The sequence below is a fragment of the Suillus clintonianus genome (assembly GCF_016758775.1).
Source record: "Suillus clintonianus strain FC179 chromosome Unknown DEU56scaffold_39, whole genome shotgun sequence".
Lineage (NCBI taxonomy): Eukaryota > Fungi > Basidiomycota > Agaricomycetes > Boletales > Suillaceae > Suillus > Suillus clintonianus.
The window spans coordinates 104,794-128,543 of NW_024539263.1; the positions used below are offsets into that span (position 1 = coordinate 104,794).

Here is a 23,750-nt window from a genome sequence, read left to right on the forward strand (position 1 = left end):
TTTTTAAATTCCCTCAATCACAACAAATTATTGAAGTACTACAGAACCACATGCAATCAAGTTGTCTTCAAACTCCAAGTGTTCATCACGCCCACCACGGGCATACCTGCTAGCAGTCACAATTCAAACACCACACAATAAGTCGCTACTGTCCACTCTACTGTGACTAATACTAGTACTCCTTCAGTCAGCACATACTCCACCAAGCATGAACAGTCATGTCCACTTGAAGGCATCCCTGCACCGGAACCTTGTAAGTGTCAGCCGCAAGTACTGAACACCTCCAAGTCATGGATACACGCCGACTCGCAGTCATCGAAGTTCACCAGTGGCCGCTCACCTGTAGGCCACCTCATTTGTCTTTTACATGTAGTCACTGGCCCAACCGCATTGACCTCCTCCGAGACCGAGTCTGAGCCTGACATAGAGCGGAAGGTTCTGGTATGCAAAAAAACCTATCGGAATTTCTATCTCGCTGATTGCGATGACTAGTATTACTACTACTGGAGGACCCTTGCTGTTGACCAACTTACTAAATGGCGCGGAGGCTGCTTTTAATAGTTTTCGGTCCGCCCTGTTGCTGAAAGGATGCGCTGTCCCAATAACGACACACAGAGCAAGATGCAACAAGAAAGGTGCCACTCGAACGTTCCGAGCACGTTGAAGTTGAATTACAACTGGTACCGTGACGGAGTTTGGAGTGGATAGGGGTTCCTATCCATTTTGAGTAAGTCGCAAAAAAGCTTGCTTTTCATCGGTAGGATGCAGGTCATGGTATTTTATACGCGATGGTCACATTAACAGTCCTTTAGGGCAGTCACAGATCTGGGCAGCCCACCAGTACTATATAAGGGTGCTGGTGTTCATTTCCATTGTATTCATCCCCTCATTCTTCGTCTACTGCTTTTCGAACCTGCTCGTTGCTTGTCAAATTCTTCCTTCTCTTCTCGATGTCGCAAGCTGAGGGCAGCACATCGCATGGCACTCGTGACAGCACGTCTCCCACAGAGAGCTGGCAGAACGACCACAATCTTCAGCAGCCGCGGCCCCCCGGTCCAGACCCATCCCAAGAAAGTTTTGGTCAAGCTCGGCAGCGACGAAAAATTGCCGAACTAGAGGGGAAGATACAGTCCCTTGAGTCCGGGAGAGCTGTGAAAGAAAGGTAGATAGTCACGGTGTGGCTCGGACTTCCACTCCATCATATGTTAGATCGTTTGCTCACCACGTGTCAAAGGCAGACAAATTACTACCTGGCCCAAGGAAGAGCCTACAGGCGTGTCGTCGCTCTCTTCGATGGAATTGAGAATCTCGTGTCAGAAAACGACAGAAGGTATGATGTCGATGACGATGACGAGGCTGCTACTATCGAGTCAGTGTTCCCCCCTTGCTAGTTTCTCGCAGTGAGTGGACTCATCGACTTTTATGTAGCCAAAATCGCCTGCAAGCAGGGTACGCCACCCTGACGAGAACCTTGCCGTGGTTTGTACAGAAGGCCGCGGACGCCGAGCAGGATGATTATGTGCGCATGTTAAAATCGGTATGTTTCATCGCTATAATCGATCGGCTTTATCACGTTGAATCTAATATTTGTTTAGCTCAGGCAGGGGGCTGACGGCGCCCGTGGGGATGATACATCCAAACTCAAGACGCTTATTTCAGAATGGGTTAATCGCGAACTGAAACCAGACCCTCCTGTTGACCATGATGATAAGCACTGTCGCGGATTCATCAACGACGCATGTGGTAGGTTGCTCTGCCCGGCTGAGCTGGATTGGAGCAACTTAGCGTAAGTAGCGCACTCCGGATCCTGAACAATGCTAACTGTTCAGCAGCGTGAGGGCAGGGATTCGGGACCGATCGGAGGGCCATGTGGTCACGGAGCTCTCCTTTCCGACATTTTTATATGATAAGTACAACGCTAATCCGGACGATTTGGAGGAAGGGCTCTTCAAGGGCAAAATACTCGTGCAGGTTTGTCATACCCAAGTTTTCCAGGAATCATCTTGACTCGTTCACAGGGCTACAAAGCTGTATTTACTTCACCCTCTTCAGCAAAGGACATCGACGGCGACGGCGACGGCGCAGATGTCGTCAGGAACAACGCGAACGCACTCTCAGGAATCAAAGTGAAGAAACACGTAGCACAAATAATCAAGATGGATAAAGTTACTCCGCGGTCTATTGCTTACATTGCCTGCCAGGTACGTCGTTGTGATAGTTTTGCTGGGAACAATGGTAAATGATGACCATACTATGGCAGGTACGATTCGCTCTTTCCTCCGTTACCTCGTGGCGGTCTGTCGACGGCGACTTCGATTACATTCAGTTCTGGCGAATCATAGTGGATTTCTTTGAATTCGCCCCTGGCCGAGAAGCGCAACGCAGGGTCACTAAACTCCTGGAGTGGTGGACTCGGTGCGGCATCCATCCTTTTAACGTGTCTCACCTAATGATTTCAAATTGTTTAGAAAAGTTTTTGGAAGGAGTCGGCGTGAGGACCTCAGCAACGCGGCAAAGGCCACCATGTCCGTGAATGCTCTCGCAATGCAAAGGGCACGCCGCAATGACGCTGCTTTCGATTCACGCTAGAGTTTTGTTATTATATTCCCATCCTGGTTTCGTGTAGCTTCCTTGCTGTCGTAGTTTAATAATGTCATGACTCAATGATTTTACTTGCATGTGACTACACTACTTGTATGAAACGCCCGCTTGTGAACGGATGAAAATTTGAAAGCATAAATTTGCACTACTCGTTCCATATTACAGACCTCATCGACACTTGTGAATGGTCTCCGGACTATAATTTAAGCCACAGTATCTGAATCCGCATGTTTCTCTCCGAAAACCTGAATCCAGGAAATCCAGGACAATCTTCGTGGTCTCTAGAATGTTTGGTCTTCATGCCAACAACGGCGCAGTAAGCGCAGACTTACAAAGTGAAAGCAACGGAAAGCCAAGTTGAATTTGAGGTCCCCAAGTCCCCAAACTTGAGCCGAGGCGTTATTTCCTTTGTTTGCGGGCTCTCCGTGGTGCTTCCTTTTGGTTCTGAGAGATCGGCATAGATACCCAACGTTGCCCAATGACACAGTGGTGGTTAGATGGAAGAAGCATAAAGAATACTTCCACATACTAAAACACACAATCATATTGATGAATGACGCAACGAATCAGAGGCTGCTCGTGTTTGCGCGCTACAGAAGGAATTCTGCATGCATTCATTCGTGACCTGAGTCCATTAAGTTCTCGATCCAGTGAGACTGCTATCACTTCCTGGATTCAGAAGATGTGTTCACTCCAGCGGAAAACTGTAAATTTGCGTCCTGCTTTAAATTTCAATACTATCACTTGAGACGCCTGACATTTGTCAATCTTATGACCGTGCTCCAGGTAAGAATGAAGGCCCGTACCTTCCGGACGAAGAAGACATGCTCCCATAGCAGGACACCGTAAATCTGCACCCAGAAATTTAATGTTTGCCCGCTATATATCGATTGGGAATGCGTGTGAAAAAGGCTTACCTTTACGCAGCAGCCGAGACATTGATCACTCACGACTGCGTCACAGGAGAGTTAGAGCTGTGAATAGATGCTGTGTAGATATAGTGTAGCACCTTAGCGCGAAGCTACACAGCGAAGGGTCATTCGCCTACCAGGTACCACGTTTCCCATTCGCGTGATTGTCCCAAACCATGTCACGGACCACAGCCTACAGCCAGCTATTAGATAAACGCAAGAAGTGGCATCGATATGCGACATAAGATATGCATTGATCATCGCTCACTTTGTGAACATATTTTACTCTCACTCACTGAATGAACACACCATCATTGTTATATGCTACCTTCTAATTTCCCCGCCAGTTCACTGATGATATAACTGTGGTTTCAAATTGACGCATAACAAATTCCTCTTACAGCGCGAAAAGACACGCGGTGTGTTGATGCTGTAGCACGTGATATAAGATGGCCAATGGTATGTGCTTGGTGCGCAAGACACAAATGTCTATGTGCTGTGTGCAATCTATAGCTTGTTCACATGTATTGCGCAGTGGGATATAATGTTCACACACTTGCTCGGATGAACACATCCTCATTATCTGCAATTCACGAACATTGAATCCTTTCATGGAGGATCCACATACAATAGAAGAAAATTAGCCTTCAAAAGGGCTGGCGTCAATAGTTGAAGCAGGACGCAAACTTACGGTTGTTCGTTCGGATTAAAATATCCTCGTTGTCGGCAATATTCGAACATTGAGTCTTTCATGGAGGATTCACATACATTAGAAGACAATTCAGCCTTCAAAGGGGTTGGCATTGACAATCGGAGCAAGACGCAAACTTACGGTCGTTCGTTTGGATGAAAAGATCCTCTTTGTCTGCAATATACGAACCTTCAGTCTTAGCTTCAAAATTGTAGACCTTACTTCCGCTGTCGCAATTTTTATTCGTCTAGCTCAACCGTCAGCTTTTACTGCATCTTTCCTTCAAGTTTGAGTTTGAGTGATGTCTCCACCTTTTCCCGATGATACACTTCTGTGAGAAAATCAGACAATCTCTTCCCCAATATATGGCCATATGATGCTCGATAGCAGCATTGTGCTAGTTCTTGTGATTATGTACTATATATTGTGTTATATGGCCTTCTACTTTCTTCACCAGTTCACTGATGGCCTAGGACATGCCTTTTGTTTTTCTTAACACTAAGTGAAAAAAAAGGCATAGCCGACGCAAGCTCCAGAGTTGAGACGAAGATGAACATGAAGTTCAGTGGAATAGCGGAGTTCAAAGCAAGTGTTTAACGTTTATTATGCAGATTCTCAGTGTTTTAACTTCCCAGTGTGATCGAGGCAACATAGACCAAAAACTAGAGCAACCTCGGCCAGAGTGTCCTTTCATCCAGTCATAACTTCTTCAAGTCCTTCTGCTAGAACCGACCCTGCAAGCTGGAAAGGAAATAAACAACAAACACATCTGAATTCATTCAAATTGGTATAAGGCTACGACGACGCTCGCGCACCGCACGTTGCAATAGAAATGTAGAATACTTCCCCAAACATACATGCCATCTATTTACAAAGACAGATAGATCGTTATGCGCGACACACGCTTAAAGTAAAGCAGTGGCTCCTTCAGCAAGCTTCTTCTGGAGCTTAGCCTGCACGAAAAAAATTAGCTTCAATACATGCATTCATAAACATCACTTACATTCACGGCATCCATGTACTTGTCAGTGATAACCCAATGTTCTCTCTTCATGTTCTTGCCGTGGATAGCAAGAGCAAGATCCTTGGTCATGATCCCATCCTTATCAATCGTTTCCACACATGCAGCCTCGAGGTCCAAGCAGAACTTCTTGAGTTCTTCATTGCCATCCAGCTTAGCACGGTGGAGAAGTCCACGGGTCCACGCAAAGATCGATGCAACGGGGTTGGTCGACGTCTCGTTGCCCTTCTGGTACTCACGGTAGTGTCGGGTAACGGTACCGTGGGCAGCCTCACTCTCGACGACCTGGCCATCAGGGGTGATCAGCTCTGAGGTCATCATGCCCAAGGAACCGAAGCCCTGAGCGAGGATGTCACTCTGCACGTCACCATCGTAGTTCTTGCATGCCCAGACGAAACCGCCAGAGGACTTGATCGCCTGTGCAACCATATCGTCGATAAGGCGGTGCTCGTAGTATATGCCAGCCTTCTCATAAGCGTCCTTGTACTGCGAGTCATAGATCTCTTGGAAGATATCCTTGAAACGACCATCATACTTCTTCATGATGGTGTTCTTGGTTGACATGAACTAGACAAAGTCACGTCAACAGGCTGTGGGCGGGCGGGGTAGAATCGGACATACCAAAGGCATCTTCTTAAGGAGAGCCATCTTAAATGATGAGTGTGCAAAGCCAGTTATTGACTAGGAATGGGCAAAGTCAATGGTCGCATCAGGACAAAAAGTCACTAAACTTACCTCATCAGTGTTGTACATACTCATGGCAACACCCCTTCCCTTGAAGTCATACACGTCCATGACAGTCTTTGCTCCTCCATCAGCTGGGATGTATACGAGCTGGAGCTTCCCTGGTCCCGGTGCGACGAAGTCCGTTGAACGGTACTAGACCCACATAAACGTGTGCGTCATTCATGCTCAAACATTTCATACCTGGTCACCAACTATATCATTGTCAGGCTCAGAAATCACAAGATAACAAATGGAAAAAACGAACATGCATGACGGCCGATGACAATTGGCTTCACCCATCCTGGAACTGGCTTGGGAATACGGTCCAAGATGATGGGCTCACGGAACACGGTTCCGCCGAGGATATTACGGATCTACGTCATCTGTTGAGAAGTTGGCGACCTTTGTTATCAGATGCAGCACTCACCGTGCCGTTTGGGCTCTTCCACATCTCCTTGAGCTTGAACTCCTCCACACGAGCCTCGTCCGGCGTGATCGTCGCACACTTGATGCCGACCTTGTGCTCGATGATGGCATTGGCGGCGTCCACGGTTACTCGGTCGTTGGTCTATCGCCGGATGAATATGCAAATTAGAATGAATTGATGGAATGAGAGCGTACCTGGTCACGGTACTCAAGGCCGAGGTCGTAGTACTTGATGTCCAGTTGTAGATAAGGAAGGATGAGCTTGAGATAACAAGAACGTTTGAGCTGGAGAGTAGCGGAAGATTTCACACACGCACCTCCTCGCGGATCTTTTTCCAGATAATCCTCGTCATCTCATCTCCATCAAGCTCCACGACGGGGTTCGCCACTGCAATCTTCTTCCCATATTCTGTCAGGATTGGATCAGTTCCAGTGTTATGGAACGAGAAGGTCTCAGAAACAGCACGGCTACTGCAAAGGCGTAGCTCGAGCTACCCCGAACACTGTGCCACATAGTATGTATGAACTACTCACGTAAGCTCATCGAATTCGCAAAGCCTCGTGCCAGCGGTCTGCTCTGCGGACCCAACGAGCGTCTAATAGCGGTAAAGAGCGTAGCTCCTTGCACTGGCATGATTTGTTAGTAAAACAAGAAAATACTAGTGTGTGGCAGAATCAAACAGATGGAATAATTGCTTTTTGTAAGCGTGGGCTTGTAGGAACACAAATGAAGCACACGGCGTGCGCGTGGGATGCGTGAGCACACTGACAACGAGCCAGCGGCTGCTGGGGAAAAATCGATGCTTCGCAAAAACCTTACCTTGACTTTAGAGTAAAAGTTCAAGCCTTGCTTGCCCGGGCCAGGCTGTACATGGAATTGACATGGAATGGCGGCCTCCCGTCATAAGTATCGGCTGATTTAGGACCGTTTGCCAGCACAAGCTCCGAGTCGTGCTGCTAAACGATAATCAGGTGCTTTTGGCCGGCGCATTAGAGGAATCCGCGAGTATGGTCTAGTTAGGACGGCCACAGACTGTAACAGGTACAGGCTTATATACCGAACCCTGCCGTAGAGCCTAATCGCTTGCAACAGAAGTGGTGCGATATCTTAGGATATCTTCCCATCAATGTTATAAATCTGTTCAGAATCCAATGTGTGGGTTCAGATTACACTGCACTACAGTATCCGACTCCATTCATGAGTTCGCTGGGACCAGCTCGACGATGCGCTCGACGAGACTCCTCATCACTTCTGCCTTTTGTCTCCCAGTTTCCAGGACTTCCTCGTGCGACGCGATCTCCATGGCAGGAGGCTCAACACGCTGACCAGCAAGCTACAGAGACCAGCAATCAGTATGCTAGCGTTTATTCTACCTGACCACGTACCTCAGCTTCAACCTCTGCCTTGATACTCCGGTAGGTATCAGGCACGACCACCTGGTTAGTGACAAGGCTCAGCACCATAACCTCGAGCTGCTCTTCTCGCGCAGCCACTACTTCGGGTATCGTACTCATACCGACTACGTGTGCGCCTGCATTACGCAGGAAAAGGCCCTCAGCAGGGGTTTCGTATGCAGGTCCTGCCACCCAGGCATACGTTCCTTCTGCCAGTGCAGAAGAGTCAAAGTTAAGATAGTGGGAGGCGAGGAAGGCAAGGCGTCGTAGACGAGGGGAGTATGCGTCACCCAGAGGAATAAACCTGGCATATTCTGGGGACATGAGCGGTCCGAACGAGGGGTTCATCCCAGTGAGGTTAGGGAGGGCGAGGTGGTCGCGAATGACGACGACTGCGACATCGTTCAGCCTTGAACTTGGAATGGATGGAATACCATACTTGTTCCAACGGGTATCTGTGGTGTCAATGACCCGGCAGCGTTTGTTACTATATTTTACTCCAGGATCAGATATATTGTTCTGCGAGTCAGAAGTGTACTTACTGATGACATCCTTGACGCCTAATCTCTTCATGACTCTGATACCGTACGTCACGACTGCCGGCTTGTGGCCCTCATACGGATGAAACTGTTATTGTTTCTCTTTCAATAAACTCACCGACGAAATGGTGTTCCGCCACACTCACCCGCCCGAGCATGGCGACGACAGGCACGTTATCCTTGCCCATTAGCCCGAATGCGAGCATGCTCTTTTGGCCAGCAACTTGGTAGATGTTCTTGCTGAGCTCAGTAGCACCTGACCGTCCTTATCATCACACACCTGTGCTCTCGCCGAAACCCTGGAGCTGTGAGTACGGAAGTTGCACCACATCCTTCAAGCTCGAGACAAGGGTGCTAAGACCAGATCCACACACGATTCCGATGCGTGGCTTCAACAAGCGAGGATCGGTAACCAAACGCGAGATGGTTGCAAGAGTTTGCGCGTAGGGAAGTGTTGGGGTGGCTGATGAAGACATGTCAGGGTTAGAATGATTGAGCACAAGATACGTTTGGTCGGTTTGAGGAGTTCCAATGTTTTAAGAACGTGACTCGTATCATGATAATCTCTCGCAGGTGCATTCTGGAAGCAAGTCGTCCATGGAATTCCTTCCAGCCATTATTGCTATTGTTTTGAGATAAAGAAGAAACCGCTGTCCTCGTCCAAGTTTGAGGTACTCTTCCACGATGAACCCGATGCCAACGGTCCGAGCAACGATACGGATAATTCTTACTATGGAGCTAACATGCCGGCATGCTTAAAGCAGGCAAATCAATACCTGCTAGATTTGATTTCAACCTGGTCTGCTACGCACTTCATGCTCTACCTCCAACCATGAACAGACTCAGAAAGTCCAAGCCAGCCGCCACAACCTCCGGCCCATCATCAAGTTCCAAAACAAACGTTAACCACTGTCTAGTTTCTGTCGCAAGCAAACTTCCAGTGTCGAGAACGATGCAGATCGCGAGTGCTTCACTTGCTGTAGAAAGAACTTCTGCGCACAACAACACGCTGGAATATGCTAAGACAACATGGTACTCTACACCTGCTGCTGCCAATCCTCGCACTTTCGTCGAGCAGTACTGGGCTGCGCGTGCACTGGTCGCTGAAACGGTGCTGACAACACGTGTTCAGCATCAGAAGGAAATGGCGGAAGTGAGGCTGGGGGAGGAAGAGAAGCGTACGGCGAGTATTTGCCATGTCTACAAGGATGTTTTCGGTGATTAACCGTCACATCGAACGTAGACCCAGATTGCGGCTCTCGTGCGGGCGAACGAGCAACGGCAAAGCAGGCTCGAGAAGTTCGTCGTGCGTTGCATCAACTTGCTCGTGTTCCTGCAGCTCACTCTAGAATTCATTCAGGCAGTCCTTGTAGCATGTTTTATGCTTCTCTTCCTTGCACTGACATATATACTGCTGCGTGATTCCCCGAAATCGAAGGGTGCCTCGCACTTCACGATCCCGATCCTCTCCCCGTTTACCTCTGTGGTAAGCTTCGTTAATCACCGTTGCAAAGTTAGGGTCAATTCAAATACATCCAGGTCGAACACGAAACAGGTATTATCAGTGCGAGATCCGTATCATTATTTATCGTTGTCCTTGGCATCTTATCGTATGGCATCTTCCGACATTGGTTTTCAAAAAAAAACAAATCTTTGTCCGTCGTACAAAATATGGGTTGTAATCCAATACGTGGCTGACATTAATGGGGTAGTCATGAGGACGAACGGCGGCTTCCCAGGGTTTCGAAAAGCAGTACTAGGCTATCCTAGGAGATCCTAGGTCGTGGAGGTATGAGGGCTATTTTTTGTCAAGTGCACGTGGATGCGATACCTTTGTCGGATGGTTCGGACGCGCCTTCCTCGTGCTGTGCCAACAAGCATATCTTGCGTCCCAATTCCAGGCCAGCTTTGGTGACTTTAATGTATCATTTTGTATAAGAGAGCATGAATAAGTACTGTAGCTCAAGTACTTGAATTAAATTGGAGGAGGATGACTGAAAATTAAAACAAACCGAGCGAGTTGGTTTGGATCGTGGGTGTGGTTGTGGTGTGGGAAACAGGGTTGCCGTTCACAGGACGGGCTGCAACTTTGTACCAAAACGTTGCAACTTGCTCATCCTTCTTCACGCACCACCACTCCTTTGCTCTGTCCTGACCACGGCACTTTCTCTTTCCTGTTGGCCTGTTAACTCAGGAAAACAGAGGTCAAAATGTATCCTCAGTCTTCCTCGCCGACAGCAGATCATGCAGATCCTTTCACTTCCGCAGCTGGCGGCCCTCGCAGATATGTTTACAGCGACAACGACTCTGACAATGTTGACCCTTACGGCCGCAGAGACACTTATGCGTCAGACAGCAGCAACAATGGTCTCAATGACACCGAGCGATACTATGATCACAACGGCAACTACGACCCATACGGTGCGTGAAGTGTCTTTCTGCGCCATTTACATATACTCACACTTGTGTGATTTTCAAGCACAACCTGACACAGACTCGGACATCGATATCTATGGCCAGCGGTATCCACCAGCATCTTCAGAATCCTTAGGGCCTTCGAGAATGGGCATGTCAGATTCAAACGCAACGGCATGGGCCGAATACGCAGGACCACCAGGCGCCCGTGAGGCATACCCTGCCTGGTCAGCCGAACGCCAAATCCCACTCTCCAAGGAGGAAATAGAAGATATCTTCTTGGACTTGACTCAGAAATTTGGGTTCCAGCGAGACTCTATGCGGAACATGGTAACATTTAATTTAGTCACAATTTTTGCAAATGTTGACAACCAGTCTAGTTTGACTTTTTGATGCAACTGCTGGACAGTCGAGCGTCCCGTATGTCGCCCAATCAAGCCCTCCTCACCCTACATGCAGATTACATTGGCGGTGAGCATGCGAATTACCGTAAATGGTATTTTGCAGCCCAGCTCGACCTCGATGACGCCGTGGGCCACGTTCAAAATCCCGGTCTCCAGCGTCTCAACCGCAGGGCCGGTGCCCGCACGTCTAATGAGAAATCGCTCGCAACGGCTATGGAGCGCTGGCGCCAGGCCATGAACAACATGAGCCAATACGATCGCCTTCGCCAGATCGCGCTATACCTTCTGTGTTGGGGTGAGGCCGCTCAAGTGCGCTTTGTCCCCGAGTGTCTGTGCTTCATCTTCAAGTGTGCGGACGATTATTATCGCTCGCCAGAGTGCCAGAACCGAGTAGATCCCGTGCCCGAGGGCTTGTACCTCAAATCTGTCATCAAGCCATTATACCGCTTTATTCGGGACCAGGGATATGAGGTAGTTGACGGGCGATTCGTCAGGCGGGAGCGAGATCATGCAGATATTATTGGTTACGATGATGTCAACCAGCTCTTCTGGTACCCAGAAGGTATTGCTCGGATCATACTTTCCGATAAGGTATGTCACTATTTGCGGCTTATAGCCGATGCTAACCTGATTTCGCAATGCAGACTCGACTCGTGGACCTTCCACCTCCCCACAGGTTCATGAAGTTTCATAGCATCGACTGGAATCGTGCGTTCTTCAAGACATACTATGAAAAACGCTCCTTTGGACATCTCCTGGTCAACTTCAACCGCATATGGGTCATTCACGTCTCTCTATACTGGTTCTACACTGCATTCAACTCCCCCAAAGTATACCAGATCTCACTTCCTTTGAATAAGGTCTACAACTCCCCGGCATTGGCTTGGTCTGTTACCGCGCTTGGAGGTGCAGTTGCGACGGTCATCATGATCGCAGCGACGCTCGCTGAGTTTTCATACATACCCACTACCTGGAATAATACCTCTCATCTCTCCCGGCGCTTGCTATTTTTATTCATCACCCTTGCGCTGACATGCGGTCCAACCTTCTACATTGCCATTGCGGAAAACAGCTCTAATGGGACCACGAGTTCGCTTGCCCTCATCCTCGGTATCGTGCAGTTCTTTATCTCGGTTGTTGCTACACTTCTCTTCGCGACCATGCCGTCTGGACGCATGTTTGGGGACAGAGTCGCTGGAAAGTCAAGGAAATACCTCGCCAGTCAGACATTCACTGCCTCGTATCCTGGGCTGCACACTGAAGCGCGCCTGGGCTCTATCGCGCTCTGGGCACTCGTCTTTGGTTGCAAAGCCACGGAATCATATTTCTTCCTTACGCTTTCTTTCCGAGATCCCATTGCCGTGATGGTGGGGATGAAGATTCAGGGCTGTAGCGACAGATACTTTGGCTCCAGTCTGTGCACTAACCAAGCCGAATTCACGCTGGCTATCATGTATGTCATGGACCTAGTGCTGTTTTTCCTCGATACGTTCCTTTGGTACATCATTTGGAATACGGTGTTCAGTATCGCGCGGTCATTCATGCTTGGCCTGTCCATATGGACGCCATGGAAGGACATCTACACTAGGCTACCAAAACGGATCTACGCGAAGCTGCTTGCGACGAGGGATATGGAGGTTAAGTACAAGCCGAAGGTCAGTTTTATTCGGTCGTTGCCTGAATGCAACTCAATAGTGTTCCTCTACAGGTGTTGGTCTCACAGATTTGGAACGCAATCATCATTTCTATGTACCGCGAGCACTTGCTTTCCATTGAGCACGTGCAGAAGCTGTTGTACCACCAGGTTGACTCGGGGCATGATGGCAAACGCAGTCTTCGTGCACCGCCGTTCTTCATTTCCCAGAGCGATAAGGGTTTCAAGGGCGAGTTTTTCCCTCCCGGCAGTGAGGCTGAGCGGCGCATCTCCTTCTTTGCGCAGTCACTCACGACGGCTGTTCCGGAGCCGTTGCCTGTGGATGCCATGCCTACGTTTACGGTCTTGACGCCTCATTACAGTGAAAAGGTCCGTGGTCACTTTCTTTTATCCGAAGTTGTACCGACGGAGCATTTTTTAGATTCTGTTGTCACTGAGGGAGATTATCCGCGAGGAAGATCAGAATACCCGCGTCACCCTACTCGAGTACCTGAAGCAGCTCCACCCTGTTGAATGGGACAACTTTGTCAAGGATACCAAGATCTTGGCTGAGGAATCTGCCATGTTCAACGGCACAAGTCCTTTCGGTACGGATGAGAAGGGTCAATCAAAGATGGACGATCTGCCATTCTACTGCATCGGTTTCAAGAGTGCCGCCCCCGAGTTCACCCTGCGGACTCGTATTTGGGCTTCGCTGCGCGCGCAGACACTCTACCGCACGGTCTCTGGTATGATGAACTATGCCAAGGCAATCAAGTTGCTCTACCGCGTGGAAAATCCCGAGGTCGTGCAGCAATTCGGCGGAAACACGGACAAACTAGAACGCGAGCTTGAACGCATGGCCCGGCGCAAGTTCAAATTCGTCGTCTCGATGCAGCGGTACTCCAAATTCAACAAGGAGGAGCACGAGAATGCTGAGTTCTTGCTCCGTGCATACCCGGATCTTCAGATCGCATATCTTGATGAGGAGCCGCCACGCAAAGAGGGTGGTGAATCGCGGTTGTTCTCTGCGCTTATCGATGGCCACTCCGAATTCATTCCTGAGACTGGTCGCCGTCGCCCCAACTTCCGCATTGAGCTCCCCGGTAACCCCATTCTGGGCGACGGCAAGTCGGACAACCAGAATCACGCAATTGTCTTCTACCGTGGCGAATACCTACAACTCATTGATGCCAACCAGGACAACTATCTGGAGGAGTGTCTTAAGATTCGCAATATCTTAGGCGAGTTTGAGGAGTACTCGGTGTCAACTCAGAGCCCGTACGCACAATATGGTCACAAAGAGTTCAAGAAAAGTCCTGTAGCCATCGTCGGCGCTCGCGAGTACATCTTCTCGGAGAACATTGGTATTCTTGGTGATCTCGCCGCCGGCAAGGAGCAGACATTCGGTACGCTGTCTGCTCGTGCTTGGGCGTGGATCGGTGGAAAGCTTCACTATGGACATCCTGATTTTCTGAATGCGCTCTACATGAACACTCGTGGTGGCGTGTCGAAGGCACAGAAAGGTTTGCACCTTAACGAGGATATCTATGCTGGCATGAACGCTTTTGGTCGCGGTGGTCGTATCAAGCACACCGAGTACTATCAGTGTGGTAAAGGTCGTGACCTTGGTTTCGGCACCATCCTCAACTTCCAGACGAAGATCGGCACTGGTATGGGGGAGCAGATGCTCAGTCGGGAGTACTATTACCTGGGCACGCAGCTGCCTATCGACCGTTTCCTCACGTTCTACTACGGCCACCCCGGTTTCCACATCAACAACATGTTGGTCATCTTGGCCGTCCAGTGCTTCATTGTGACAAGTATGCCTTCTCATATGGTCATGCGCGAGTTGTAATTGATTGTGTTGTGCAGTGGTATTCTTGGGAACGTTGAACTCTTCGATCTTGGTGTGTCAGTATTCTGCCACTGGCAGCATTCTGCCTGGCATGGATGGCTGCTACAACTTGACGCCTGTATTCGACTGGATTCACCGTTGCATCATCAGTATCTTCTTGGTGTTCATGATTGCTTTCCTGCCGTTGTTCATTCAGGGTATGCATGATTCACTTGTCTTGTTGAGTGTGGTTTTGACACCTTTTCAGAACTGGTGGAACGTGGAACGGGCCGTGCCATCATTCGTCTTGGAAAGCAGTTCATGTCGCTCTCCCCTGTCTTTGAGGTGTTTTCGACCCAAATCTATACGCACTCCATCATCAGCAACTTGACCTTTGGTGGTGCCCGATACATCGCGACGGGACGTGGATTCGCAACCACCCGTATCTCGTTTAGCATCCTCTTCTCCCGTTTTGCCGGACCTAGCATTTACCTCGGCATGAGGACCTTGATGAGTCTTCTCTATGTCACCATGGCACTTTGGACGCCATATTTGGTTTACTTCTGGATCTCAATTCTTGCCCTTTGCGTCGCTCCTTTCTTGTTCAATCCTCATCAGTTCGCGTTCGCGGACTTTGTCATCGACTATCGGTCAGTTGATTCCTTTGTTTTGTCTGCCTGTTTTGCTGATGAATGCGATGTAGGGAATTCTTGAGATGGATGTCCCGTGGAAACTCTCGCTCGCATAACAACTCTTGGATCGGTTACTGTCGTCTATCGCGGACTATGATTACGGGGTACAAGAAGAAGAAGCTTGGTCTCCCGTCAGATAAAATGTCGGGTGATGTTCCACGCGCTGGTTGGAGAGCAGTCATCTTTTCAGAGGTCGTCTTCCCCATAGTGATGGCGGTGCTGTTTACCATTGCCTACATTTTCGTAAAATCCTTCCCCGATTCCACTGGCAAGCTTCCGCCAAATCCACTGATCCGTATCGCGATCATTGCCCTTGGTCCGATAGTATGGAATGCTGCAGTCCTCCTTGTGCAGTTCATTATCTCCATCTTCCTTGGTCCAATGATGGACCCCACGTTCCCGAGATTCGGATCCGTCATGGCCTCTACCACTCACATCCTCGGTGTTATTGGTATGTTGGGCTTCTTCGAGTTCTTGGTGAGTGTATGCAGCATGTCTACCGTCTAGCAGTTCTAACGTAGTCCCCTCTGGCATCGAAGTGGTTCCTTGAGACGTGGAATGCATCCCACGCAGTCCTTGGCATTGTCGCGGTCATCGCTATCCAGCGTGCGGTTCACAAGGTTCTCATCGCTGTATTCCTATCGCGTGAGTTCAAGCACGACGAGACGAACCGTGCGTGGTGGACTGGACGCTGGTACGGTCGTGGTCTTGGCGCCCATGTCATGTCACAACCTGCCCGTGAATTTGTGGTCAAGATCATCGAGCTGTCGCTGTGGAGCTCTGACCTTCTCATCGGTCACTTCCTATTATTCATGTTGACCCCACCCATTCTTTTCCCGTACGCGGATCGTTTGCATGCGATGCTGCTTTGTGAGTCGTCTATCGCAATATCCTTCGTGCATTACTGATATAGCTACAGTCTGGTTGCGGCCCTCCAAGCAGATTCGCGCTCCCCTTTACTCTCTGAAACAGAAAAAGCAACGCCGCTGGATTGTGAGTGTTTTCAAATCTTGGCAGGCAAGGAAAGGATGCTCATGCATGACTCCAGATCATCAAATATGGCGTTGTTTATGTGATCGTCATTGTCATCTTCACAGCGCTCATTGTCCTCCGTAAGTCGTCACCGCTACCTATCCCCTCTTGGTTTACTGATGTCTTCCCCAGCTGCCGCCTTCCGCAGCAGAATTCATTTCAACTGCACCCTATGCAATAATCTGTAATGAATTCATCTCTCATCTATAACATTCGCATTCTATAGATTATCCACCATTACTTGTAGTCTTTTCTGATCCTGTTGCGCGCTGGACATTCACATGAACACTGTCAATATGTCTAGGTTTGACGTTGTCAAAACCACCTCGTATTACATGGACACTATTGGTGTAATGTACGGATATGAACCTACGAACTTTTATAAATCACATATTTGAGTTACATATGATGAAGGGAAACTTACAGGGCTGGTAATATTGATTCTTTCTGAGGGGCCCTGACACGTATGATTCATGGAGACGAGGCGATAGAATGTCACCGCCAGGCTGGCCGGATGGCAGCAACAAACTAGCCTTCAACGTGTGAACCAATATATAAATACTCAGTAACAGCCAGCATCGTTAAGGTACAGAAGGGGTCTTGAAGATCGCGTCCTTCGAACTGGAGTGAAAGAAACGAATCCCTGTGTATTGTTCCGAATCGGGAAACCGCCCTATGATGTGTGCGGTGGTATAGCACTTGGTCTTGAAGTGGGCCTCCTCCTCCATCGGAAGTCCGTTTAAAGTTCCACTTGGTAGGGTGGTCCTAGGGGGGGGGGTGCCTCCCAAACCTCCTTCAGAGGTTTAATACAAGTTTCGCTCGGTAAAACGGTCCTGTGCACGAGGCGACTCGCTGCTTCAACGGCTTGAACGGTATCGAAGATGTTATCACGTTTGGTAACTATCCCGATGTGGGAAGGGATGGATGTCGTTGACTGACAATAAATCGACGGCCGTGTTGTCTTCCGTTGACGTGATACTATCATGTTTGGAAGTTGTTCTGCAAATGTGTTCAGTTGGTACTTGGTTGTTTAGCGGAGACATACGAGTATAGAGCAGGAACAGCAAGACCAGGAACGGTCAGCTGGGGTAGGCGACGCATAAGTTTGTGTGTCCTTCGTATGGTTGGATATTACTCACTTGGCATCGAGAATCTACCTCTGAGCTCCAGGGAGGGCGGGGGTCTAGCCCATGACCTCCAACGTGTCCAGCTAGAACCCACATCCTTTTGGAAGGGATTTAGGACGACTGGTAGATAGTGAGAGGCAGAAATAAAGCTATGTCGACGTTGTAATTAGCACGTGGGTCCCCGCCATGTTGCTGGTTCCATGTGTGTGCGCCAAAGAGCCGGGTAAAATGGATGCTTGAGAATGACGCCATGGTAATGAATACCAGTAGCAAGCTGCTATCATTTTCAGTTGTCTTGTTAGCTTGAAGAGCGATCCATGGATCAAGAAAACCATCCATGCCTTCTGCGTTCCGTTCAGTCCTCTCTGTGCACCAGAGTGAGCAGCCAAAAGGTGGAGCAATTTCGTAACAAGGAAGTCCCCATTTGGCGTCTATAACACTGAGATCGTCGGACGACCACTACTGCGAGGAAGGGGGACCTCCACAAAGGACATTGTATACCATTTGGTACACGCTAACGCCGATTTTAGAGTGCTCGCAGTACTAGTGTTATCAAACCTTACGTCTCTTCAACACGACCCTTCTTATTCGCGCACTCTTTCACTCTAGGCTTGCCAGCACATGATGCACGAGTCGACACGTCGAACGACACTCTCATACATCAATGTACCCATTCATTTCAGTTCTGGTCAATTCCAGGGAAGATGCGTGCGTGCCGAGCTCGTCGAGATACAAAAAGCAGACCTAGGGCGAAAGTGAAAACGGTGCCTACTTCACTCGTTCCATGTGGCTGACCTTGCATGCAGGTATGCTCGTGTAGACCGACGCCCTCTAGACCCCCCACCAGTGGTCCAACTCAAGTTATACTGCGTCCACAATGAGGGTAGTGATCATGAATACGAACAAGAAGTTCAGGACTATGAGTATGTTGTTGCCCCCCAGCGTTCCTGGTTCTGCTTAAATATTCATCATTTTTCGCAGCGATATACAAAACCTTGGATTGCTTTGCAATGTCGACTTGTTCCAAGTCTCTACTCAGCCCGATAGCTCATCGGAGCCAAGCTCCCTCCCCCGTCACCCTCCCCAAATTTCACCAGTAGTGCAACCTGTTCGCCCCCCCTCTGGCGGCTACCCGCTACCTTCAATCTTACCGAGCATGTCTACCCAGTCAGATAAATTGCCTCCCTTAAGCAGTTCGAGTAGGGTTCCCGTGTCGGATGCTAAGCTGCCCCACCTTCCACCCTACGCCGCCTATCCCGAAAGCATGAAATGCACTACGGCACTCTCAGGTGCCACCTTCGTTCAGCCAGCTTGTATAGACTATGAAGGCAAGAGGGCTCTCGTCTTTCCGTTTGCTGTACGTCTTTGATCACAGTCGAGAACTTGATCTAACATGATACATGCACGCATACAGGACCTTGCGGTGAAAATTGAGGGCGACTTCTTCCTCCGCTATCGCATTTTCGATATCTTTTCGCGCACGTCAAGTCTAGTAGATGTGCCGGTCCAGGCTGAGTGCTATGGCGGTCCATTCCACATATATTCAACCAAAGAATTTCCTGGTCTACAACCTTCAACAGAGCTATCAAAGGTAACCAGGCACCCCTCAGAAGCACACCCCGATTGACAGCTTGTCGCATTTCTAGCAACTCTCCAGATATGGTGTGCGACTCAATACCCGCGAGACGGAGCGCAAGCGCAAGAAAAAGGGTTCAGAGACAAGCGTCATTCCATCCCGTACAAGCAAAAGCAGAGCCACGAGGATTCCGCAGAGCGGAAGTGAGTGTGATTGAGTTTGTTGCAGTGTGAGATTATGGATCAGGACCGATTACGTTTTGCAAAGGACTTAGCATCTTTCATTTGGGTTTCTCCCGCGGAAATCTCATTATATCTTGCAGTAGCATATGTGTACATACACGGATCGAAGCATATATATACTGTTTTGCTTTTGACTTGGTTGCTTTTCACGTCATCCCGGCGCTGGCACATTCACTACCCAAATCCACGAAAGATTTGAGCCACTGCGAAGGCGCAAATATTGGTGAGTCGACAGTCAGATGACCCGGATCCGGAAGAAATTAGCTCACTCTTTGCATTAGCATCATCAGTCGACATGCCGTCAAACGCTCCCGATTCAAGTTCATCATCGGCCATCCATTCATGATCTACCGTAGTGATAACTTTGCGACCCCGTCGCGGGTGGGCTCGAGATCGCACAAAGCCCCTTTTAGTAGTCCCAGCCGGAATTGTCTTCGATTTCTGCAGGGTCTTCTTTCGTTCTTTCGTTTGCTTAACAGTGCTAGAACCTTCCCCACCCGGGGCTGCAACTTCTGCAAGTAGCTCATCCCCCAATGTGTCCGGGACATCCTTAGACACCGGTTCAGAGATCTGTAATTGAGGACAAGAGCCCCGCGGTCATATAAATTCGATGTTCTCAACCTGAATTTATTTCTCACTTCATGTTCCTCTCGTGTAGGCTGCTCTTCAGTTATAGTGGCCCGAGTGGGTGCTGGACCTGGGGTAGAATCTTCTGAACTGTCTGGAGGAATTCCCCACTTCGTACCAGCAGATTTCATCTTGTATGGTGGCTGACCAGATGTTGTTATAAGCGGGTCCAGATATTAGATGTACTTACCCTCGTGGTTGTACCCTTTGCAATCGTGCTCTTGGGCATAGCCATAGTCAGAGACAAGTCAGAGATGGGCGTAAATTCAGAGAATTTCGGTGATACTACATTGCGTCATATGCCCCTAAGAACTAGATGTAATTTGCTTAGCTATGTAGTTATACTGAATGTACTAGTACTGTGTATGCAGTGGTATCGATATGCTACATGGGTAGTCGTCTAGATTAAGCCGCATGTGCGGAACGAAAAGGTATCGGTAACTGAGCAGGATGGATGAGTAGGGTATCAATGCGGGAAACCCTCCGAAATGTCCTTTCTATCAAATGAGACTCTGGCACTGGGGACACAAAAACACGGGACAACTCTTTCTCTTCGGGGGAATAGCCGCTTCGACGTCCACCTTGTCCTCCCAGTCAGTGGGTAAATCAGACCCATCAAGCAAGGTGTGGTAGATCAATTGGCGAGCTGCCACCACCGCTTTCACATTCCCGACAACGCCCCCCGCTTGCACACCTTTGATAATCTGTTGCTGAGCCGCCTTCACAAGTTCCACGGGAAATTCCTCAAGGACATCTGAGATCGAAGTTTTGGATCCCTTTCTCCTTTTTCGGCATGGTCGTGAGTCGACCAAATCTTCGATAACTAGCTTTGCATCTGTGTCGGGCCAACATTCAATGAACATCCGAGCCCTGGCAGCTGCATTTGATCTTTGAGTCGGTCTTTGCAAACACTCTTGATGGAAGGCTATGCGACAGCTTGGACGCGGGCAGAAATGCATTACTGGGTCTCGATCGGGATTGTAAGATACACCGCAGATACAAGCAGAAAGCATGATATTCGGCTGTGAAAGGTATGATCAACGTCTCTTCCAATTGCAGTTCTAACGCACACTCACGGTGATTCTCCGAGCGCGGTATTCCAAGTCGAAACGATGGTAGAACTCATCAGAGTCGAACACCTTTTGGTCGACATCTCGTTCATTGTATCTCACGACAGTCGCATGATCTAGACAGAGTTCAAACTGATAATGCAACACGAGAGATGGGAATTTACCACAGAAACTGTCGGAAGATACGTAATCACAGTAATCTGAGTAAATCTTTTCATATTGGCCGCAGCCACTGACATCACTTTGATATTTCAGAATACGTCGGTCACAGATGTTGATTCTCCGTGATCACTCACAAGGATTTGATTACGGAGGAGACTTCTTGAGGCGACCAATACCACTGTACTAGAGCCCATACCTGCGTTATGACTGAGCGAAGATAATACTAGAGTGGGTGGCGAGACATACATTTCCCTCGCCCCTTGCCCTAATTTGTTTGATTCTGCCAATCCAATACGCAGTGGGATGGTGAATACCGTCTGGAAGCACCCCTTCCGGTAGAATAAACGCGCTGTTGAAGGTCAGTTTTTACTACGTCTTACAGTAAAGTTAGCTTTCGAGACACGAACAGTTCTAGAAGGGAAAATGTATGCGGGTTTCCCTCTTCATCGGAAACTGAAATTCAAACAGTCACCACGTCAAGTTGCAAAAACAGTGAAGATCTCGTACCTACAAACGAGCCATAATCTTTCATCGTTTTCCAATCGTCATCGGTGGGTATGCCGATTGTGAATTTTTGTTTTGACACTTTCTTATGCGTAAGAAGTGACTTCTTCTTACGTGGCATGTTAGAAAATGTTAGAGACAGTTTAACGTTCAATGCTCAACGTCGTTTGATGTTGTCCGAGTCCAAGCTGCAAAACACGAGAAACGCGTCTGTGGCACAAAAGAACATGCTAATTGATGATTATGTAATCATCCCAAAGCATTTATTGCACCAGCTAAAGTCCAGCTTGCGCACTGCGTACCAGTACAGTGACTGATTTCTGTTCTGCCCGCGCTTGCACATCATGCTCTTCTATGTCACATCTTGCATGATTAGGTATGTCTTCAGAGATATTAAAAGAGCTACATATTGATCAAGTGTTTAGTTCGGTTGTCGTTTTTCTTTATCCTGGCTATGCGTCCTACAAAACCCTTTCCCAGAGACCAGCCTCCGAGGAGGATTTGGAGCGATGGCTCATGTACTGGTCGGTGCTTGGATGTATTGTCGGCGTCGAGTACGTTGCAGAGTGGCTTGTTTCATGGTCAGTCGGTTTTCATCGATGGTATCAGTGCTAGGGTTTTGAAACGCCCCTTGCGCGTGTTAATAGGGTACCATTCTACTACCTCGTGAAGACCCTATTTCTTCTCTATATCGCGCTACCACAAACTCGCGGTTCATCCTACCTCTATATCAACCATCTTCAACCATTCTTCCACACGCATGAATCCCAGATCGATGCGACACTCGCATCTTTCAAAATTCGGATCTATGCCTTCATCCAAGAAAGATTTCGCAGCTTATGGGACGCTCTCGCTACAACAATTGGCCAACAGCAACAGGCCAACTTTTCCCCTGCAGGCGGGGTGACAGACACCGGCGTACCCCCAACTTTGGCTGACCCGGCATCAGGGCCCGCTCGACTTGCTATGGGGCTTTGGCACTCGTACGGCCCTTCGATCGTCGCTTCTGGTACAGCACTGCTGCGTCAAGGTGCTGCGGCAGCGGGAACATCTGCTGACCAAGCATGGAAGACCCCTGCGAACACCTTCACAAGGCGTTCTGACGCAGGTCACCAGGGCTCCTTGAAAGATCGCAAGCGCGAGCTTGAAGCTGAGCTTGCGTTCATTAATTCGTCAGAGCGTCCTGGTATCCCGATTCCACCTGCTTCAGGCTCCGTCCAGCTACCCTCCCGCGTGTCTTCGGACTCTGACCTGCGGGAGCGTGGGTCCAGCTTTGTTGGGCGATTCGAGGAAGTGGACGTCCCCAGCGATGCAGAGGGGTATGATGTTGATGGGGACTCGGGTCGGGAGGGTCATGACAAGACTGAGGCAAGGAAGCCAGTCAGCTGGTTTGGTTGGGGAAGTGCCGCGCCAAGCAAGGGCGGAAAATCAGATTAGTTGGAAGCTGGATCATGCTGGGAATCTGTATCATAGTGGATAGTCATGTTTATTTAAATTTGCACAGGTATACATACTCAGTTTAAGCTCGGTAATTCTAATCATGGGTGTATCCTTTGTGCAATATCTGCACCATGTTCTGCGGTCGATCAACAGTTGAACGTTTGAAGCACGTACATAAGTCGTGGACTGAGCGCCGGCTTGGCGGTACACATAAGCCAACATTGTGCGATAGACGGCAAAGTTCCAAAGTTGGCACCAAGCAATCTGATAGGATCAGATTTGGACACTCTAGATTCAGACCTAGAACACAGACCGAGTAACTTCTCGTTTTCTCCGTCGTAAATGGCAGCGGAACAAGCCGAGGAGTGACGTTTTGAGGTCTCTCTAAGACCTGGAGGCTGGTAGTGAGCCTTCTGAACAGATATCGTACGTACAAGCATACCTAGTTTTGCAACACAACTTGAAGCGTAACGTAGTAACCCTGAATGAAGGACCCTGAGCTCCTGCCTCACCTGACTGATGATGAGTGTACAAAGAACATATGACATGACTTGATTTTTACGCACTTTTTCGTCAACGTCTCAGCTGACGGCGGTATGCTTAATATGACGAAAACGTGTACCCTTATCTGATAAATTTGGACATTTGCGTGCCATGGTTCCATAGAGCTGAATCCATT

The 23,750-nt window shown here is 48.9% G+C and overlaps 8 protein-coding genes across 8 annotated transcripts; 5 read left to right on the top strand and 3 right to left on the bottom strand.

Moving 5' to 3' along the window:
- Positions 1–950: 950 nt before the first annotated feature.
- DEU56DRAFT_913081 (uncharacterized protein) lies at positions 951–2,589 on the top strand (the record flags this gene model as incomplete). The annotated part of the gene is made up of 8 exons (XM_041357486.1): positions 951–1,162; positions 1,235–1,369; positions 1,429–1,537; positions 1,596–1,786; positions 1,833–1,971; positions 2,019–2,201; positions 2,261–2,415; positions 2,469–2,589. 8 exons carry the CDS (start codon positions 951–953, stop codon positions 2,587–2,589), a joined length of 1,245 nt encoding a protein of 414 aa, XP_041208055.1.
- A 2,360-nt stretch (positions 2,590–4,949) lies between these two features.
- Positions 4,950–7,398, bottom strand: DEU56DRAFT_805874 (isocitrate dehydrogenase). The gene is made up of 10 exons (XM_041353312.1): positions 6,911–7,398; positions 6,694–6,785; positions 6,572–6,637; positions 6,378–6,518; positions 6,216–6,324; positions 6,152–6,162; positions 5,960–6,103; positions 5,846–5,905; positions 5,207–5,791; positions 4,950–5,156 (listed from the first exon to the last, which is right to left on the bottom strand). The coding sequence occupies exons 1-10, from the start codon at positions 7,008–7,010 to the stop codon at positions 5,109–5,111; spliced, it is 1,356 nt and encodes a 451-aa protein (XP_041208056.1). The 5' UTR covers positions 7,011–7,398; the 3' UTR covers positions 4,950–5,108.
- DEU56DRAFT_805881 (nucleoside phosphorylase domain-containing protein) lies at positions 7,395–8,812 on the bottom strand. The gene is made up of 6 exons (XM_041353313.1): positions 8,591–8,812; positions 8,457–8,533; positions 8,314–8,398; positions 8,211–8,258; positions 7,763–8,163; positions 7,395–7,710 (listed from the first exon to the last, which is right to left on the bottom strand). Exons 1-6 carry the CDS (start codon positions 8,784–8,786, stop codon positions 7,573–7,575), a joined length of 945 nt encoding a protein of 314 aa, XP_041208057.1. The 5' UTR covers positions 8,787–8,812; the 3' UTR covers positions 7,395–7,572.
- DEU56DRAFT_805895 (uncharacterized protein) lies at positions 8,813–10,364 on the top strand. Its single transcript, XM_041353314.1, has 5 exons — positions 8,813–9,493; positions 9,554–9,616; positions 9,671–9,796; positions 9,850–10,085; positions 10,141–10,364. The coding sequence occupies exons 1-4, from the start codon at positions 9,062–9,064 to the stop codon at positions 10,006–10,008; spliced, it is 780 nt and encodes a 259-aa protein (XP_041208058.1). The 5' UTR covers positions 8,813–9,061; the 3' UTR covers positions 10,009–10,085; positions 10,141–10,364.
- Positions 10,365–10,397: 33 nt separating this feature from the next.
- On the top strand, positions 10,398–16,478 carry DEU56DRAFT_901628 (glycosyltransferase family 48 protein; the record flags this gene model as incomplete). The annotated part of the gene is made up of 12 exons (XM_041356557.1): positions 10,398–10,731; positions 10,790–11,055; positions 11,106–11,720; positions 11,774–12,784; positions 12,838–13,152; positions 13,205–14,585; positions 14,638–14,817; positions 14,868–15,249; positions 15,303–15,768; positions 15,831–16,161; positions 16,211–16,284; positions 16,340–16,478. Coding segments are annotated over exons 1-12 (5,370 nt in total), but the record flags the coding sequence as incomplete, so codon positions are not given.
- Positions 16,479–18,074: 1,596 nt separating this feature from the next.
- Positions 18,075–19,243, top strand: DEU56DRAFT_737389 (velvet factor-domain-containing protein; the record flags this gene model as incomplete). The annotated part of the gene is made up of 5 exons (XM_041348581.1): positions 18,075–18,205; positions 18,257–18,373; positions 18,432–18,807; positions 18,865–19,041; positions 19,097–19,243. 5 exons carry the CDS (start codon positions 18,075–18,077, stop codon positions 19,241–19,243), a joined length of 948 nt encoding a protein of 315 aa, XP_041208060.1.
- A 1,152-nt stretch (positions 19,244–20,395) lies between these two features.
- DEU56DRAFT_737456 (uncharacterized protein) lies at positions 20,396–21,752 on the bottom strand (the record flags this gene model as incomplete). The annotated part of the gene is made up of 6 exons (XM_041348585.1): positions 20,396–20,917; positions 20,972–21,206; positions 21,262–21,334; positions 21,370–21,476; positions 21,535–21,580; positions 21,635–21,752. 6 exons carry the CDS (start codon positions 21,750–21,752, stop codon positions 20,396–20,398), a joined length of 1,101 nt encoding a protein of 366 aa, XP_041208061.1.
- A 140-nt stretch (positions 21,753–21,892) lies between these two features.
- DEU56DRAFT_805917 (TB2/DP1, HVA22 family-domain-containing protein) lies at positions 21,893–23,407 on the top strand. Its single transcript, XM_041353315.1, has 4 exons — positions 21,893–22,007; positions 22,057–22,212; positions 22,279–23,335; positions 23,385–23,407. The coding sequence occupies exons 1-3, from the start codon at positions 21,976–21,978 to the stop codon at positions 23,066–23,068; spliced, it is 978 nt and encodes a 325-aa protein (XP_041208062.1). The 5' UTR covers positions 21,893–21,975; the 3' UTR covers positions 23,069–23,335; positions 23,385–23,407.
- Positions 23,408–23,750: the final 343 nt, after the last annotated feature.

Coding starts and splice junctions, on each gene's coding strand:
- DEU56DRAFT_805874 (XM_041353312.1), bottom strand. CDS start 7,010: ATGCCAGTGCAAGGAGCTACGCTCTTTACCGCTATTAGACGCTCGTTG. Junction 5,792..5,845: donor TCCTTAAGAAGATGCCTTTG/GTATGTCCGATT, acceptor GACTTTGTCTAG/TTCATGTCAACCAAGAACAC. Junction 5,157..5,206: donor AGTACATGGATGCCGTGAAT/GTAAGTGATGTT, acceptor TTTTTCGTGCAG/GCTAAGCTCCAGAAGAAGCT.
- DEU56DRAFT_805881 (XM_041353313.1), bottom strand. CDS start 8,786: ATGTCTTCATCAGCCACCCCAACACTTCCCTACGCGCAAACTCTTGCA. Junction 8,534..8,590: donor GGGTTTCGGCGAGAGCACAG/GTGTGTGATGAT, acceptor ACATCTACCAAG/TTGCTGGCCAAAAGAGCATG. Junction 7,711..7,762: donor AGGCAGAGGTTGAAGCTGAG/GTACGTGGTCAG, acceptor TGGTCTCTGTAG/CTTGCTGGTCAGCGTGTTGA.
- DEU56DRAFT_805895 (XM_041353314.1), top strand. CDS start 9,062: ATGCTTAAAGCAGGCAAATCAATACCTGCTAGATTTGATTTCAACCTG. Junction 9,494..9,553: donor GGGAGGAAGAGAAGCGTACG/GCGAGTATTTGC, acceptor CATCGAACGTAG/ACCCAGATTGCGGCTCTCGT. Junction 9,617..9,670: donor GCAGGCTCGAGAAGTTCGTC/GTGCGTTGCATC, acceptor GAATTCATTCAG/GCAGTCCTTGTAGCATGTTT.
- DEU56DRAFT_805917 (XM_041353315.1), top strand. CDS start 21,976: ATGCTCTTCTATGTCACATCTTGCATGATTAG. Junction 22,008..22,056: donor GTCACATCTTGCATGATTAG/GTATGTCTTCAG, acceptor TCAAGTGTTTAG/TTCGGTTGTCGTTTTTCTTT. Junction 22,213..22,278: donor GCAGAGTGGCTTGTTTCATG/GTCAGTCGGTTT, acceptor GCGTGTTAATAG/GGTACCATTCTACTACCTCG.